The 16,039-nt window shown below is 51.1% G+C and overlaps 3 protein-coding genes across 6 annotated transcripts; 1 reads left to right on the top strand and 2 right to left on the bottom strand.

Annotated features, from left to right (window-relative positions):
* The first annotated feature begins 4 nt into the window (after nucleotides 1–4).
* si:ch73-174h16.4 (leucine-rich repeat-containing protein 14) lies at nucleotides 5–2,345 on the top strand. Its single transcript, XM_061266075.1, has 3 exons — nucleotides 5–285; nucleotides 646–1,407; nucleotides 1,509–2,345. The coding sequence occupies exons 1-3, from the start codon at nucleotides 5–7 to the stop codon at nucleotides 2,074–2,076; spliced, it is 1,611 nt and encodes a 536-aa protein (XP_061122059.1). The 3' UTR covers nucleotides 2,077–2,345.
* On the bottom strand, nucleotides 2,341–7,950 carry dync2i1 (dynein 2 intermediate chain 1). Of its 2 annotated transcripts, none has more exons than XM_061266072.1 (23): nucleotides 7,820–7,950; nucleotides 7,479–7,627; nucleotides 6,989–7,326; nucleotides 6,875–6,933; nucleotides 6,643–6,792; nucleotides 6,527–6,580; nucleotides 6,388–6,432; nucleotides 6,016–6,196; nucleotides 5,835–5,943; nucleotides 5,630–5,759; nucleotides 5,309–5,420; nucleotides 5,014–5,102; nucleotides 4,813–4,942; nucleotides 4,564–4,739; nucleotides 4,316–4,478; nucleotides 4,156–4,245; nucleotides 4,010–4,071; nucleotides 3,896–3,947; nucleotides 3,509–3,569; nucleotides 3,186–3,285; nucleotides 2,983–3,114; nucleotides 2,680–2,903; nucleotides 2,341–2,607 (listed from the first exon to the last, which is right to left on the bottom strand). In XM_061266072.1, the coding sequence occupies exons 1-23, from the start codon at nucleotides 7,832–7,834 to the stop codon at nucleotides 2,436–2,438; spliced, it is 2,793 nt and encodes a 930-aa protein (XP_061122056.1). In that variant the 5' UTR covers nucleotides 7,835–7,950; the 3' UTR covers nucleotides 2,341–2,435. The 2 variants fall into 2 exon arrangements, with proteins under 2 accessions (XP_061122056.1, XP_061122058.1); XM_061266074.1 differs by having other exon boundaries at nucleotides 7,867–7,925.
* Nucleotides 7,951–8,214: 264 nt separating this feature from the next.
* Nucleotides 8,215–15,992, bottom strand: u2surp (U2 snRNP-associated SURP domain containing). 3 transcript variants are annotated; one of them, XM_061266069.1, is made up of 25 exons: nucleotides 15,875–15,992; nucleotides 15,182–15,280; nucleotides 14,964–15,084; nucleotides 14,726–14,850; nucleotides 14,570–14,640; nucleotides 14,390–14,478; nucleotides 14,220–14,302; nucleotides 13,982–14,147; nucleotides 13,693–13,904; nucleotides 13,361–13,404; nucleotides 11,565–11,669; nucleotides 11,409–11,475; nucleotides 11,167–11,330; nucleotides 10,939–11,101; nucleotides 10,754–10,833; nucleotides 10,535–10,622; nucleotides 10,324–10,461; nucleotides 10,031–10,220; nucleotides 9,877–9,957; nucleotides 9,746–9,797; nucleotides 9,529–9,667; nucleotides 9,290–9,400; nucleotides 9,102–9,223; nucleotides 8,808–9,008; nucleotides 8,215–8,658 (listed from the first exon to the last, which is right to left on the bottom strand). In XM_061266069.1, exons 1-25 carry the CDS (start codon nucleotides 15,917–15,919, stop codon nucleotides 8,517–8,519), a joined length of 2,898 nt encoding a protein of 965 aa, XP_061122053.1. In that variant the 5' UTR covers nucleotides 15,920–15,992; the 3' UTR covers nucleotides 8,215–8,516. The 3 variants fall into 3 exon arrangements, with proteins under 3 accessions (XP_061122053.1, XP_061122054.1, XP_061122055.1); XM_061266070.1 differs by lacking the exons at nucleotides 13,361–13,404; nucleotides 13,982–14,147; nucleotides 14,220–14,302; ... (4 more) ...; nucleotides 15,182–15,280; nucleotides 15,875–15,992 and having other exon boundaries at nucleotides 13,693–13,890; XM_061266071.1 differs by lacking the exons at nucleotides 13,693–13,904; nucleotides 13,982–14,147; nucleotides 14,220–14,302; ... (4 more) ...; nucleotides 15,182–15,280; nucleotides 15,875–15,992 and having other exon boundaries at nucleotides 12,467–13,686.
* Nucleotides 15,993–16,039: the final 47 nt, after the last annotated feature.

The following is a 16,039-nucleotide window of genomic DNA, read 5'->3' as shown; positions in this document are numbered from 1 at the left end:
CTCGATGATGGCGCTTTCCTTGTTGAGCCTGTGCGCGAAGGAGGTGGTGAGCGAGCATAGCTCGTCGCCACACTGGCTGCGCTGGGTGCCCCGCGAACTGTACGGGCCGCTACTGGAGGCCTCGTTCGCCGGATGCAGACCGCTCGCCGTCGGGGAACTGGTGCAGAAGTGGCCCGAGCGACGGCTGCGAGTCGGCGGGCGCAGGAACCGAGGGCAGCGGCCCCCTAGTCGCCTGTGTGTGCAGGCTCTGTTGCTCGCTGTCGTTAGGGGACTCTCCGATCAGAGGTTGGTGATGGATGCTGACTGCTGCACACTCAACGGTTGTTTTGTAAAGGCGCTCCCGTACAATCTGAAGATCATCAAGAACATTTGCTTTGAAATTGGGGGCGGCCAGAGGAGAAGCGGCCACAAACTGCCCTCAACATATTTAGTCGGATTTGGATGGAATATTTACAAATACATTTTCTTACGCAATGTTTTCAATTGACAGTCATGTTTTCAATTCAATCAAAGTGCGTCTGACAATTCAAATAAACATGGGATGGGCGTGATTGAAGGTGGGACAGCAAGATTGCTTCTTCTTTCTTTTTTTAGACACTGCATAGTTGATGTTTATAGCAAGCTCATTTGATTCCCCCCAATTAGATCTGCGCTGCGAGTACTGGACCTTTGCGGACTGCAAGGGGACGAGGGTCCAACAGTGGATTCTATGGGGGGATGGTCCCTGACCGTAGCGCTGTGCACCATGGTGGTCCAGGCCCGAGCCGGAGAAAGGAAGAGGCTCTGCGCTCTGGAACGAGACAGTGACGTGAAACGAGAGAGGGGCCAGCGCAAGAGAGTCAAGGAGGCGACTGGTGACACGAGCAATTGCATGAAAGGGTCTGTTGGAGTTTCAGGGGAAGCGGATTTGGCGAAGGAGGTCAGGCAGACAGAGAAGAGGCGCGAGGGCTCGTGGATGGAAGAAGGCGGCGGCAAGGAAAGTGGCACGCCGTTGCAAGTCAGGGCGGACCTTTTCGTCAATGCCCGCTCTTGGGAGCGCGTGTGCGCGGCCCTGAGCGCGGCGGGACCCCTGGAGCTACAGTGTCGGTACCTGCACGTGGAGGAGGTCTCCGTGTCCAGCATCGGCACCCTTCTGGACTTGCTGCCGCCTCGGGGCCTGCTGGGGGTGGACGTGCGCTACAGCAACCTGGGCGTGGCGGGTCTGGCTCAGCTGCTGCCTCGGCTGGCCGCCTTCCCCAACTTGAGCTCCCTTTGCTTGCACTACTGCAACTTGGACCTTCGGAGGGAGCAGCCGGGGCAGGAGGAGGCGCTCCGAGACCTCTCCCAGGGTCTGGCGCAGCTACGGGGACTGCGACGTCTCAGCCTCACTGCGCTGCGTTTGCCGGGACAACTTCAAGTGCTGCTCAGGTATATACACACACACACACACACACACACACATAAAAGCATTTCTTCCTTTAGTTATTGAGACGTGGTGGCATCTGGTCGTTGTTCAATGTCCTCTTCAGTTCCCTGTCTCAGCCCCTGGAGGTGCTGGAGCTGCCTTACTTGAGCCTGAGCGCGGGCGATCTGTCCTACCTGTCGTGCAGCCGGCACGCCTCCTCCCTGCAGCAGCTGGACCTGAGCGAAAACCGTCTGGACGCCCGCTCGCTGCCCTCCGTGCGCCGGCTCCTGTCAAAAGCGTCGAGCAGCCTCCGCCACCTGTCGCTGAGCGGCTGCGGCCTCAGCGACGAGCTGCTGGGCTCGCTGCTGCCTTCCCTGGGCTGCTGCTCGTCCCTGCGGAGCCTGGCCCTCGCCCTCAACCCGCTGTCCACCGCCGGCCTGGTCAAGGCGGTGAGGAGGGTGGCGAGGGTGGCCTCCATGCGCCAGCTGCTCTACCCGAACCCCCTGGAGGACTACCAACCGGGACTCCCCGAGCTGCCTTCCTGTGCTCAGCTCCTGGATTGGCCTCTGGACGAGTCAACGGACACGGACGCCACCGGCAACCTCCTCAAAAAAGTGCTGAAGGACTACGGACGCTCGGACATTGTGCTCACTTGCGACCTGCTCAATTACGATAAAGACTCAGCAGAATGACGGGCATGAATGCCCTATACTCTTTTCATATCTTTTTATACTCAACAGAATGTAACTTTTGTCAAAATGGTGAGTCGTCATACTTCATTTCTTAAATAACAAATGTTGGTTTCCAACTCATTTTGTATCCCGTGTACTAAATCGCTACTCTGTCGCTAGGCAGCTTTTACCCTGCTGCAATTAAAAAAATGTAGCAATCGTTAAAGTTTTTTTTTTTTTTTACACAATATGTACACGTATGTCTCAAATAAATAAACAGTGACGTCATCTTTCATGCTTTAAAAGGAAAACACAAAAGTTGGAATTTACATATGCAACTATACACGAGTGACAAAATGTACTCCATCGACAAAGCTGTTTCAAAGAGATTGTACAATCTTTGCTTCTAATGCTTTTTCTTCTTCACAACGTTGGACGGTGAACTCCCTTGTGAAATAGTGCATTTCGATTTTACCCGAACGGTGTGCCGTCGCTATTCCAGAGTACATGTTCTGTTGTCCCGGATCTCCAAATGCAGCCATGGCCGTCAGCCTGAGAAAGTCAAATAGATTTTCACAACTTGCGGCCGGGCTCGGTTCCTCCCCAAAACGTGTCCGAAATCACCTGTCTGCGTCCAGGCGCTCCGTGACAACAGGCGCTTTGTCGCTCTTCAGCAGGTCCCAGATGTGAAGGCGAGACGCGGCGTCCAACACCCAGAAGACCGCAGGCCTAGTTTGGCTCCACTGCAGCGAGAGCACCCCCTCGCCGGCCGTGCCGTCCGTCCACTCGTCCACCGGTTTGTCGCGGCTGACCTCGTGTAAGCGTACGCTGCCGTCCCCGCAGCCCACCTAGCAGGTCAACGTGTTAACGTTAAAAGCCTGGCTTGAATTACAGAGCATTCATTATGATTCGATTCCATTTGATTACCAAAAACAAGTTTGGCCTGAAAGGAGAAAAATGGACGGCGCTGACATCAACGAGCCGGGTGGCCGACTCCTGCGAGGTGTAGCGCTTGGGCAGGGCCTTCAAACCCTGAGTGGTGCCGTGACTGACCAGACCCTTGAGTGGAAGAAACGTGTCGTTTGAAAACCTCTTCCAACTTTTATTTCTGAAATTTGGCCCGTGCTCACCAAATTGGTGCCAATGAAGAAATGACTGGGGTCAGTGGGAAGAAATTTCAGATGAAGGCACTGCGGCGGCCCTGTTTTGTCCACGTGCGATGCTGACGCCCTGCGAGGTAGACAAAGGTCAGGGGTTTTAAGATTCCCATCCAAAAACCACTGGTGCGCAGATGTGTTACCCGTTGAGGCGATAAAATCAACAGCATAACCAACAAGATCATGTGACCAGCCCCCTCCCGCTCCCCTTAAATCCATTGCGGCAGCCGGCCTATTTTGAGCGGGCTCGCCCGGCGTTGACAAACGATCGTCACACGCTGTTCGTCATAGCTCACCCGTCGGCCGTCACGCAGGCGGAGCTGTGCAGCAGCTTCACTTTTCCACCCGGCCTCAGACCTGCAGAACCACATGTGCGCGCAGGTGTGAGAAATACGAGCGCACGCAGTATGTTTGGCACACAAGACAGCTGTGAGGTCCCCAGCCCAGCTCAGCCCAGCCCAGCTCAGGACATTGTTTCCCCTCTCAGACTGACATTTACAGAGGGTGATTTGGATTTTTTGAATCCCAGCAGAGCTATTAGTGAAGAACTCAATCTGTCGACATCACAAACGTATTGATGGATGGATGGATGGATGGATGGAATCTAAGTGGTTATTTTTAATATGCAACTTCAGAGCATTTGCAGTTCAAAGGTGTATGCTTATAAGGAAACATGAACTTGCCTAGATCTGTCTGGGAGCCTGCCTCGTTGCCTTTGGGAAGTTGCACTACCACCTACAGGCCGCAGACAGAACAACCTTTAATACTTTGCCTTTGAAACAAACAACAAGACCTACCCAAAGATTCAAGAGCCCGCTCTCATCCAGAGAGGCCAACCGGAAGGACAAGCCCAACAATTCTGGATATTAGAGGAGATGTTTCTCATTAGGACACTTTGAACACGTTCCTCCTCATCGCCGGCATACGAGACGAGACGCTCCACCTTCTTCGGATGCTAAAAGGACTACTCTCGCGTCGGTGGCAACGACCTCCACCGACGTCACCGGCAGGGAATGGGCCGAGGCCACTGCATCTGCAAGCAAAAAAACTTGAAGCGGACGCAACCTCCTGAGAACGGGGAACTAATATACGTGACGACGTACCGGTAGAGAAGGTAGGCCGTCTGAAGGTCCACTCGTCGCCGCCCACCTTCAGCCGTTGGTGGTCGCCGTCGGGCTCTCGTAGGTCCCACAGCGCCACGGAGCCGACGGACGTGCCGGAGAACACCAGCGTGGCCTTTCCCGGGCTGAAACAGCAGCACTGCACCTGAGAGAAGATGGGCAGGAGCGGCCACTTGAAACATACGTGAGCGCACTTGGCGATAAATGGAGCCACGAGACGGGACAGGCACCTCTGAATCACAGAGCAGGATCTTCTGCGGTCTGGATGGCTCCCACATGTTCCACACGCAGATGACGGTGCAGTCGAGATGCTGCTCGGCGTCATCGGGTGAAGCTGGCGGCTTGTGAACAGACAGGAGCGTGTGTCTCTGCGCCTGAGAGAAAAGCACCTGGCTGACGGCGCGACCTGGATTACAAGCAAAATGAATTTACTTCAACACATATGGTCAATTCAAGCCCACGCGATGGCACCTGCGCACCGCGGAGAAAAGGCAAGTCCATGTTGAGCCGCAGACTTCCGTCGCTGAAAGACAGGGTGTCCGATTGTGTCGTCCGGCCCTTGAAGGAACTCCTCTCGGTGTGATCCTCCTCCAGCAGGACCGCCATTACCTGTCGTCGACCGGGTGCAAAAATGACAAGGGGCTAACAAGCCATCCTGCTAGCAAATATAGAAACTTCACCTGGGAGGCGGCACGCAAGAAGACGGTCAAACGTCTTGAATCCAAGTTCATTCCGTTGACGTTTCCACTTTCGTGTGACCGCTTTGGATCTTCGGGACAAAAAGGCAAGAAATTGTTGAATTAAATTGTTCTTATATTGGCGCACCAGCTCTCTCTAGTGGTACGATCAAAGAAATGCTAAATGAGAGTAGCTTTTTTTCTTTTATTCAATATATAGTACATTTGTTGCAATTGACACATTATTACATTTTGTCTTTATGGAGAGACCGTTCTTTATCATTTGTTTGTGTCCTACCGCCACAGGCACCGCTGTGCTCTGCGGGATGCTGCGTCCACTTGTCACTCAAGTCCACCTCCTCGGTCTGGACGTCCCGCTCGGCATTTTCCTCATTACACTGGACGTAAGCCTGGAGGGAATCAGCAGTAGCATCAGCAGTAGCATCATCAGCATCAGCAGTAGCATCATCAGCATCAGCAGTAGCATCATCATCAGCAGCAGCAGTAGCATCATCAGCATCGTCATCGTCATCATCATCATCATCAGCAGCAGCAGCAGCAGCAGCAGCAGCAGCAGCAGCAGCAGCACAGAATGTGACGACGTGTTGCGCAAACTGACCTGCTTTGTGTTGGCAGCTCCAAAGTTCCTGATGTACATGTCATATTCGCTGACGGGAGGCAGATCCAGAAGGGAGAAGGTGGTGGAGAAATCCAGATCCATTAAACGAAGCAGCTCTGCGCTGCGTTTCCTGCAAAATTGAGGGAATTTAATTGGCCCTTTAAGAAAAAATGAAAAATCCACTTCGGATATCTTCTGAGCCTACTTTTGTTTCATGGCCACTTTCTTGGCCACTTCTCGCTGCTTCGCCGCCACAAAGTCGATAAACTTTCCCCGCTGGGAGCCTCTGCTGCTCCTCTCATCTGAGCTATTCACTGACAGTGAAAGATTCCTTTTTAGTCCGCGTGCACCGACCGATTTGATTGGAAATGGTACATCAGAACAACCTCTGGACAATTCAGCCTTTTCCTCTCCTCTGTCTTTGCTAAGAGTAGAAATAGAGACTCGGACACGTTCGTTCTCTTCGCCCATGGCTTTTTGGATGGCTTCAACCTCCTCGCCCAGCTCCACTTTCTCGGCCTCTTCCTCTGCGTCCTCGTCCAGTTCGTCGAAATCCTCTTCGTAATCCTGCCGGAGTGACACTTGAATGAATGGTGAAAAAAATGACGGGCGTAAAAAAAAAAAAAAGAAAATCCTTACCGCTTTCTTGTTAAGCAAACCAATTAGAGCATGCAAATGTTAACAAATGACAGGTACAAAAGAATGAATGGAATATAAGACACAGCACTAAGAAATGTGAGTGGGCGGAGTCATATTACCTCAAAGTCATCTTCGTAGTCTGGCGAAGGCTCATGCTTGGCTACCTGCACAAAAATATCAAACAACGGAAGCAGTGTAAACTCTACAGTGTAAAAAAACAAACAAAAAAAAACTGCTGAGTGGGACTTGGAACGTTACTAGGTCGTTGCCAGCATCTTTAGCTGCCACGTTCCCTGAACGCATCACGTCCTCCTGGATCAAGTAGACAAACGACGTCATGTACTTAGGTTTCAAAGGATGAGGCAGCTACCGACCTCAGCTTCTCTCGTCTTGGTCTCACGGCTGTGACTCGGTCTGGAGTCCTTGGAGCTGCTGCGATGTCTCTCAGCGTCACTTCTTTGCCGCCTCTCTTTCCGTCTTTCCCTCTCTTCCTCTGCCCCCTCTTCTCGCCTCAGCTTTTCATCCTGAAGGATGGCGAGGAATAGTCAAACTAGCGCCGGGTAAAATGTCCGCCGTCCGTACGTAACATTGGATGGAAATGCTTACGTGATACGCTTTCTCTTTGTGTCTCCTTTCTCGCTCTTCTTTTTGTCTTCGGTATTGTTCTGTGGGGATGTGACACGTCGAGACTCTGGAAAAGTGACAATCGGCAAGGTTTACCTCTTTCTTCCCTCGATGGCTTCCTGTCCTCGCGCCTCTCTCGTCCGCCGTCTTGGTCGTCCCGTCTCTCTTCGTGTCTCCTCCTGTCCCGTTCCTCCCGCCGTCTTTCTTTATCCCGCTCCTCCTTTCGCCGCTCCTTATCCTCCCTTCTCTTGAGTGCGTCTTCCTCCTCCTCATGTCCCTTCCTCGGCCTCCATTTATCCCGCTTGTCTCTGTCCTCTGTGGAGCCGCGTGCACGTCTGCTGGTGTCCTCCGAGCTGTCTCGCTCTGGCCTCCTGTCCCGCTCACCCCTTCTTTCCTCTGCGTACAAGTCCCGTCTGGCCATCACGGGATGCTCTCTGTCAGGGATGGGAAGCGACATAGTCACATCAGCAGATTTTCTAGAAAGCTGTGGTTGAGTTTTTTTGTGTTTCAGATGACTTGACTGACCAGAATGTTTACTTCTTTCAATTCAATATAAGGTTTGAGTCTTGTATTATGTTGAAATAACCTGCGGTCTCGGTCCCCTCGGGAGTCCCTAGAACGTCTCTCCGCGGATTCTCCACCGCGGTGCTGCTTTCTGTCGTGCTCTTGCTCCTTCGTCCTGGAAAGTAGTCTTTTCAGCTCGGCAGCAGACCAGGTGTCTTCCATGCTTCTTTTCTGAGGAAAATTGAACATTCGAGGGAGGACATTGTGGCTGTGTAAAGCGCTTAAAAGGAGCAACATGCTCGTGAGAAACCGAACGACGACGCCAATCTCCCGCCGACATGCTGACGCTATGGATTGATTCGCTAACCGACCCGACGAGCGTCATGGGTCACAAAATGAAAGCGTAAAATATCAATTCTGTACCTTTTCGTTATGCATGCTGCCGTTGGGGTTCGGAAAAGAAAGCTTACATGATTGCTAGGACGCCACAGTGACGAAAATTGTTCTCTCTTCACCTCCGGGTCCTGCGCATGCGCAGCGCTCCAAAACTAAGGAAAAGGCGTCCCTTCCAACTTGACGACAGACCTCTTAATCGATAGCAGAGTGCACAATTCAATCCAATTGGAAAACAAAGGCGTCGTTTTTATACAAAAACATTTTTTTACAGCAATTAAATCCAATTGTAAAACAAATGCATAGTTTTTATGCAAAAAAACATTTTCTACACTTGTGGTACGAACTGTAAAAAAACTAAATGCTGCGTTATTCCTCCCCTCAAAAAAATGATGTTGGCTTTTAAGGACTTCTGAGACACGAAGCAGAACGAAAATGAAACTTTTATTAGGAATTATTTTCAATGAGGACTACAAAAACAGAAAAATGACCGCATGGATTAATGGCGAACTATTGTCATCACACTCGTATCAAATTGAGTGTTGTTTTGTGGGCTACACGCACACACATACATACACGCACACACATGCACGCACGCACGCACATTTTTTGTACAATATAAAACAGAAAGGAGACTCCCAGCCCACCCATGCACGCACGCTTCATTTATAGTACAACGGCCCCATCAACTCGGTGACACAGTGGCGGCTTTGCTTCTTAGAGGTTGTCAGTGTTTGCTCTTCTTGGATTTTTTGTGAGATCGACTGTGCGGGGACCGAGACTTGGAGCGGGATTTTTTGCTCGACTTCTTGGGCGTCCGGGAGCGCGACCGCCGCGAGCGCTTGGGCGTGCGAGGTGATGACGGAGATCTGGGAGGACAAGGATGTCAAATGAAGTGCGACTGAATTTACAATTGAGCTAGCGCACGTTTCCATTTGAAAAAGAATAATATGCTCAGCCTGAGTTTAGTCAGCCATTTTGATCGCGACCATCCATTCATTCATTTTGTGTGTGCTACCTCTTTGAGGACTTCTTAACCAAAGAGCGCGGGGAGTCCTTGTGAGAAGAGCGCGAGGACGTATCCTTTGAGTACGAACGCTCAGACCGCTCTGAGCGGGGGGACGGCGAGCGGGCCCGTCTGCTGCTACCGCCGCCACCACGCGAGGGGCTGGGGGAGTTGCTGTGTCGTCGCTTCCTCTCGACGGCCGGGGACGAGTACCTGTCCGGACGGGAGGGAGGGAGGTTGGTTTGGGTGAACGCACATTACAGACAAGGAACTTGGAGAGGAACCGCGAGCGCAACTTTGACTCACTTATCTTTCCTGGTGGGCGTGTCTTCCTTGTCCTTCTTCAAGTCTTTCAACCTGGTGTCCGCTTTCTCTTTGTCCCTCTTCTCTCGCTCTTTTTCCCGCTCTTGTTTCTCCTTCTCCTTCTCCTACAGCGGCACAACGGGAAACTTAGAAGGAAAATTCCACAGCCACAATTGCACTTTTTTTTTTACCTTCTGCAGTAGTTTGTCCCTGTAATGTTCCACCTGCTCCTGAAAGCTCTGACCGGGCTTCTTGGGCCTCTTCCCTGATTCCAGCTCGTCTTGGAACTTCATGACTTTCACCTTGTTGGCAACGTTAACAAACATTTTGCTGTGACTAATATAAAAAAATGTCATTTCCCTTTAATGATGGTGCGATTGATTGGTGTTGCCTCCACACTGGTCACTAAAAGTTTTCTTTCATCCCTCACCTCTATCTCTCGGAGTTTGCTCCGCTTCTCCTCGTTCAGTTTGGCCTTCAGGTCGGCGTCGTCCCTGGCGGGGTTGGAGTAGCCCGGGGTGGCCACCGCCGAGCGGGGACTCCGCTCCTCGTCGCTGTTCTCCGCATACCTTCAGACACGAGCTGGTTAAGAAGCAACACAGGCGGCCCACAGGCGGCCCACAGGCTGCAAAACAATCCCAGCTCACCTTTTTGGTTCTTCGGGCTGCTCAAATGCTTCCCATTTCGACGTGGTCACAGCTAAAGGCCCCCCAAAAAATGGAGCGTTTAGACACAGCTTACGACTGCATATGAAAATAAAACGTTTGACGCCTCCCACCTTGAGACGCCAGCTCCGACTCATCCACGGCTTCCCATTTTGAGGGCGCCACCTTGAAAGTGGCCTCCTTGGACTGGTCGACTTGAAAAGAGAAGACAAGAGTCATTTCAACATAACTTGCGGACGCTCATCTGACGTGCCATTTTCGACTCACAAGGTATTCCGTCAATGTCCTCCTCCGAAGGCTTGATGGGAACGCCGTCCAGGTCGTCCAGCGGGGCTCCGTCGATCGTGGCTCCGTCGATGGGCCCGCCGTCGATGGGCATCCCGTCCACGTCCTCGATGGGCGAGCTGTCCGCGAACTCGCCTATCGGAGCGCCGTCGATGTCCTCCGCGGGCTCGGACTGCAGATATCATTATCGTTCAGACACATTTTTTCCTTCCTTTTGAGTTTGCGCCAATCCATATTTGAGCGTTAATCAATGTATTCTTGTCCAAAATATTCACCTCGACGGGAATTCCCACAGGCTCCTTTTCGGGCGCCAGGTTAACGAGCCCCAGGAATATGTTCTGCAACTTGATGAGAAAGGGGTCGGGATACACGGCCCAGTCCTCCCACGCTCGGAAGCACGACATCACACGTTGCTGGAAGCCAAGAGACGAGACGGCTGAACGACGGCGTCCAACTTTACGGGGATTGGTTCCCCCCTGCGCATACCTTAAAGTTTTCACTCTGAAGGTGACCTTGGATGGTTTTGTACGTGGCGTTGAGGTCCGCAAAAATCTGGCAGAGTTTGACTTCAAAACTGTCAAGGGGAAAGAAGAAAATGGCTCAATGTTGGCTGGCAGTAGCTAGCTTGAAATCCAATTCTACCGACGAGCCTCGAAGCAAAAAGCCCCTTTTCGTCTCCCTCCACATGTGTAAGCGGGCACTCACTATTTTCTGTAGTAGGAGGCGTTGGCCACTTTGGCAGAGGAGTTGTACAGCACGTCGGACACCAGATACAACCGTGCGATCTGTAAAAGTGTGAGCGGAGTGGATTGGAGTGAAAAGAATGATCCATCTGTGTGTGTGTGTGTGTGTGTGTGTGTGTGTGTGTGTGTGTGCGTGCGTGCGCTTGCCTTCTTGGGCAGAGGCGTCTTGAGGATAGAGAGGGACTCTGCGACGCATTCCACAATCTCTTCGGCGGCCTCGGCGTGCGTGAGACAGAACAACATGGCCTCTGCCACGTCGCCTCGCCTGGGCGTCAAGCCGCGGAGCATCTCTTCCAGCTTGTCCCGCTCGCTGCAAAACGTACAACACGTCATTTGGCGACAAGTTGGAGCTTAGTTTTTTTCCCCGCGTCTTACTCTTCTTTTAAGCAGCCTTTCTTGAGCGAGTCCTCCTCTTCCTCCTCCTCGTCGCCTTCGTCGTACGGGCCGTGGAGGTAAGGATTGAGAGGCGGGGGGCGCCACATGGATCCGTTCTTGAACATCCTAAAGTCGTCCGTTCGCCATTTGACCGGCGCTTCGCCCTGGAAACGTCACGGGTGAAAATCCAATCCGAATGGGACGCACGCACACGCGCTATGCTGGATGGGCTGGCTACAAACCTGCAGTATGGTGTAGAGCTTCCACCTGTAGTAAACATGCGCTGGGCTCTGGTTCTCAAAAAGAAACCTTCAGGGTTGAAGAGCAAAAGCCAAATGTGAAACGGGCAAGGGAGGACAACAAGGGGTGAGCGGCGGCGGCGGCGGCAGCCCGCTGACCTGTACATGGGGTTGTTGATTTCCCGGTTCATGATCATGGCTTCAAACATTGGGCCTTCGCGTACCACAAACTCGATCATTCGGTGGATGAGAGAGAGTAAATTCCTACAAGAAAGACACAGTTAAAGCAAACAGATTCAGACCAGCTGGCAAGTCTAAACGGCTACGCTAAACACTTCCATTTATGCTCGGCAGTGTGGAAACGCTTTGAATTGTTGCCTTCCCAACGGCGACATAAAAAGGACTTCATTCCTTTGAAATGACTGCCATGTTACAGTCTCCATTTGTGCTTATGTCCAGCCCTTTGTTTTAGCTGTGGTTGAGTGTCAAGTGTACGTCGCTATTTTCTAATTGGATACTAGAAACAATAGATTTGTCAAAACAGCATTGGTTATTGCCAAATATTTTGGAATCAAACTGCCAACGCCACGCCACGACACGAGGAACGACCGCTCAATATAGACTAAAGCGCTAAAGTCTTAAGAGACGAAAGGCAACGTTCAAAACGTGTCATGTGACCATGCATAAATTGCAAACAATCAATCTATCACTTTGCCTACTTCAATGTGAAGGGCAAATATCAATTTGTGTGAGTTGAATCAAGTGCAGTTGATTTCAAAACTACTACTCAGACTCTTTCAAAGACACGTGTGACACACTGAGAGGACGCCGCTTCCACGTGGCCTCTCGGCGTGTCACTCTGCCCCGCCGGCTGCTGTGATGTCATGTCATGTCATGTCATGTCATGTGTGCCAAAGAGCATCAACGAGTTAGCGGTGATGCCGAGTGGATCGCTGGCGGTGATTTTTTTCTTTTCTTTTCTTTTCTTTTCTTAGGAGATGGCGGCCAAATTGGACTTGATGGATTCATTAATTCATGATGTCAACACAGATCACAATTACTTGGTATTGGAGCCGATCGTACCAATGGCGGGGTACAATCCCGTATACTTTCCCAATCCATCCCATGACGCCTTTTTCGGGTCCCGCGCTGCCGCAGACAGTTCAACGTGTGCTGCTCACCAAGGCCATTGTCAAAGGTCATGGCCAGTCTAAGTCAGAGTGGCTTGTTTGGATTCGGCAGTAGGGCCGGCCGGATTGGCTCGAGGCGGCCACGAGGGGAGGGCGGCGAACGTGAGCAATGGTCAGATGGCGGGCGTGCGCGGCCGTGATTCCAAAAAATGCGAGACGTTGAAAACGAGCATTTAGAACATTTAGCGTAATGACAATCTCTTAACGAGGGGGACTCATTTATCTGCACTGCCATTGAGGTTTTAAGCCCCCCATAATTAAGCATCGCGCACGCCGTCGACTTCATAGAAATGTTCCGATACTGCAACGGTACTAAAGACAACGCTCATTTGGGCTTTGATAGTCAGGCATGCAGTGGTAAAACAGTGCACTCTAGTGTTCAGACCGAGACACTACACGAGTGAAATACACTTGCAGTTACATGAAAAGAACATGCAATTGAATGTCGGAATGTGTCGTCGTTGCGCTGATGAGGTTCTATTTGGACGGAACTATCCATGTTGAACAGAAGTTAGTGTCTTTGAATTTGTTGTTGATTCCTTGTGACTTTGAATGATAATGGGCACATACGTGTGTGCGTGCGTGCGTGCGTTCGTGTGTGTGTGTGTAGGGAGAGACGACTTGAACCATTGCTCAAACACACTGACCAGCCCCCCTGTAGCATGCAGTGATCAAATGATCATTATGGGATGTTGTCTGTTTTGTTTGGGTTTCTGAGTCGGTGCACCAATTTAGAGGGGTAAAAAAAGGAAAAAAAGCATGTACCTTTCTGTTGGGATAACCACTTTGACTATGGCTTGCGACAGAGTCTGTATATGAAGTCACATCAGATAATAGACATAGAACGTGAGTATTGTTAACAAGGCAACATGGGAAATATATAAAAAAAAAAGAAAATAAAAGAAAAGAATGCATTTGAAAAGCGACACTGGCCTAGTCAACACCTCCTTATGAAAAACACAACATTCTGTCTAAGCGCATTCATTTAAGCAACAATGATGGCTAACAGCAGCTACCTTTCACTCATGATACGCTAACATTTAACGGCAAAACTTATTTTGAAAAATGAGAGAAAACACACAAGAAAAGGTGGTTACCTTCTCAAAGTCCTCCTTGTTTTTGGGTGGGGGGACCAAGGGTGCATTGGGGTTCTTCAGCCTCTCGCGGGGCTGCGCGTTGAAGGGAAGGCCCGAGGGAGGCGGCGGCAGGGTGTGCTCCATCATGGACGGAGGGATGTAGATGGGGTGGGGTGGAATGGGCACGCCTTTGCCCCACCCCAGTTTCATCTCAAAGTTCATGATTGACTTCCCTGCGTCGGTTGGACATATTCAAGCCCATGGTGGCACTTGCGCTTTCAAAAGCCTTCTTTTCAATCAAAGAACATACCGTTGAGGTTTTTCAGAGCCCGTTCGGCATCCCTCCTGTTCATGAAGGCCACAAAGCCACAGTTCCTCTCCCGTGCCCTCTCCTCGTCCGTCCGGGGCCACATGATCTTCACGCTGGCCAGTGGTCCGTAGCGGCCAAATTCTTGACAAAGCATCTCTTCGTTCATCTAAAACAGAAAGCAGGGCGCGTGACGCCCTTTCGGACATGTGTGACGGTGTGCAAGACTGAATGATCATACCTGCGGGTTGATGTTTCCCAGATACAAGTTAGTGGTGGACGGGTCGCCGACGTCGTGGGAACCGGGCGCGCAGTCGTCCAAAACTACACGCGCGCGCACACGCACACCGTTTAAAATGAACACAAATAAAACACACACACACAGCGGAGCAGCTTTCTAGAGACACTTACACGAACGTCTTCCTTCCGTGCCACCCAGCGGTTCAAAACGACTAACTCGCCCCTTCATCTTGTGCCTTTCATCCCTCTCCTCCTGGATCCTGAATGGAAATTGAAGAAAAAAGAAAATCACAATTCCTTCTATATTGGTTAAGGCATCCGGACTGCCTCTGAACGTCGGGCGGGGCGTACTGTTTCAGCTCTTCTTTAAATAGCTCCAGGTTGCTCTTCTTCTTTTCCTTTTCATTGGTCTTCTTGGCAAACTGCAACCCAGCAGCGACAAGAATAAGCATGACAATAATGTCTATGTGCGTTTCGCATCTTTAAACCCAAAGCCCTTTGTCTCACGTGTCGTTTGTCTACTGGTAAGAACTGAGTCGGGGTTTCCAGGGGCAGGATGCTTTTGGACTGGCTCTCAAAGCGGGATTTGGGCTTGTACAGTTTGCCTCTCTTCTCGTCCGTTGCCGCCTCCTCTGTTAGGAAAGAGCGACAGCGTTTGATACATTCGGAAAAAATTAAGAGCAGCCTTAGCGCAACAGGCAGTGAATGAAGTCAGGAATTTCAAATGCAGGAATACGGCAGGTACCCTTTGTGGCATTTGCTATCCCGCCGCGAACAAAAGCTTTAATCTTCCCCTCGCCGCCGCCGCCGCCTTCAAACGCTGCGAGGAACTCCTCGTAGATCTCCGCCGCAGCACGTTCATCCTCCTAAACGCAGGAACGGCAAAAAGAATTCACACGATTCCCTTGCGCAGAGTACGTGACCCTGACATTTCCCTCCTTCCATCGGGGCTGGGTCACTCACTTTCTTCTTGATCTCATCCTGCTCCTTCTTGCTGAGGGTTCGCTTGGCCACGGACATTTTGCCAATGCTGAAAGACTTGAGTTTGCTCTCGAGCAGCGCCTTTGGATGCAAAGTACAACGGAGAGGCTGTTGTTGTGGGTGGGTGGGTGCCATTGTCATCATCACCACCACCTTCACATGCTTAACTATTAGCTAGTGGCAGTAGCACTGCTTACACTCGGTGTACTTCACTACGGGCAAGTTTATCACGTTGTTTTCACATGGTTATTGCAAAGCTCACGTTACTCTCCGTATGCTAGCAGTAAATTAGCATGAAGAAAGTGGCCTTCGACACTGGCACTATAAGGCCAAATGCCTCTTGGATAAACGGAATCTACATTTAAAGAGATTTTCACCGCAACAAGACTAGAGATATACATCTAGTTCCCTTTAGCGCAGTGTAATATGCATCGAAGTCGAGCTTTATGCGGCCGTCGGGATTGCGACCGGGATGTGCTACCGTTGCTAAGCTAACGCGGTAGCAAGTGTGGTCACACAAGCGAAGGTTAGCATGTTAGTGCTAACAGTGGCGTACACGCTAGACGCGGCCGATCGTTAACATTTTTGCCGCCGGTCGGCCCATATTAATACGACCTTCGTTTAGACATTACGCTAATGTGCCGGAGTGGTTCCAAACAGAAAGCGTGAATTCACCTTAGCGCTAGCCTTTTGAGAACCTCCTGGCGGTCGGTCCGCCATTTTTCCGTGTGGGACTCAAACACAATCGATCACCGACAAATGGATCATATGAGGCTAATGTGAAAGCTAGGCTACGTATTTGTAATCGAGTACCGATCACGCCATGTTTCCTAATGACTG

The sequence above is a fragment of the Syngnathus typhle genome, linkage group LG19, assembly GCF_033458585.1.
Source record: "Syngnathus typhle isolate RoL2023-S1 ecotype Sweden linkage group LG19, RoL_Styp_1.0, whole genome shotgun sequence".
NCBI classification, from domain to species: domain Eukaryota; kingdom Metazoa; phylum Chordata; class Actinopteri; order Syngnathiformes; family Syngnathidae; genus Syngnathus; species Syngnathus typhle.
Note: the sequence above shows the minus strand (reverse complement) of the source record. Positions and strands in the feature narration are given on the sequence as shown.

Coding starts and splice junctions, on each gene's coding strand:
- si:ch73-174h16.4 (XM_061266075.1), top strand. CDS start 5: ATGATGGCGCTTTCCTTGTTGAGCCTGTGCGCGAAGGAGGTGGTGAGC. Junction 286..645: donor AGGGGACTCTCCGATCAGAG/GTTGGTGATGGA, acceptor CCCCCCAATTAG/ATCTGCGCTGCGAGTACTGG. Junction 1,408..1,508: donor CAACTTCAAGTGCTGCTCAG/GTATATACACAC, acceptor TGTCCTCTTCAG/TTCCCTGTCTCAGCCCCTGG.
- dync2i1 (XM_061266072.1), bottom strand. Junction 6,433..6,526: donor AAGATGCTGGCAACGACCTA/GTAACGTTCCAA, acceptor ATTTTTGTGCAG/GTAGCCAAGCATGAGCCTTC. Junction 2,904..2,982: donor TCAGGCCAAACTTGTTTTTG/GTAATCAAATGG, acceptor TTGACCTGCTAG/GTGGGCTGCGGGGACGGCAG.
- u2surp (XM_061266069.1), bottom strand. CDS start 15,919: ATGGCGGACCGACCGCCAGGAGGTTCTCAAAAGGCTAGCGCTAAG. Junction 14,479..14,569: donor TTTAAAGAAGAGCTGAAACA/GTACGCCCCGCC, acceptor ATTTCCATTCAG/GATCCAGGAGGAGAGGGATG. Junction 14,303..14,389: donor CACGGAAGGAAGACGTTCGT/GTAAGTGTCTCT, acceptor GCGCGCGTGTAG/TTTTGGACGACTGCGCGCCC.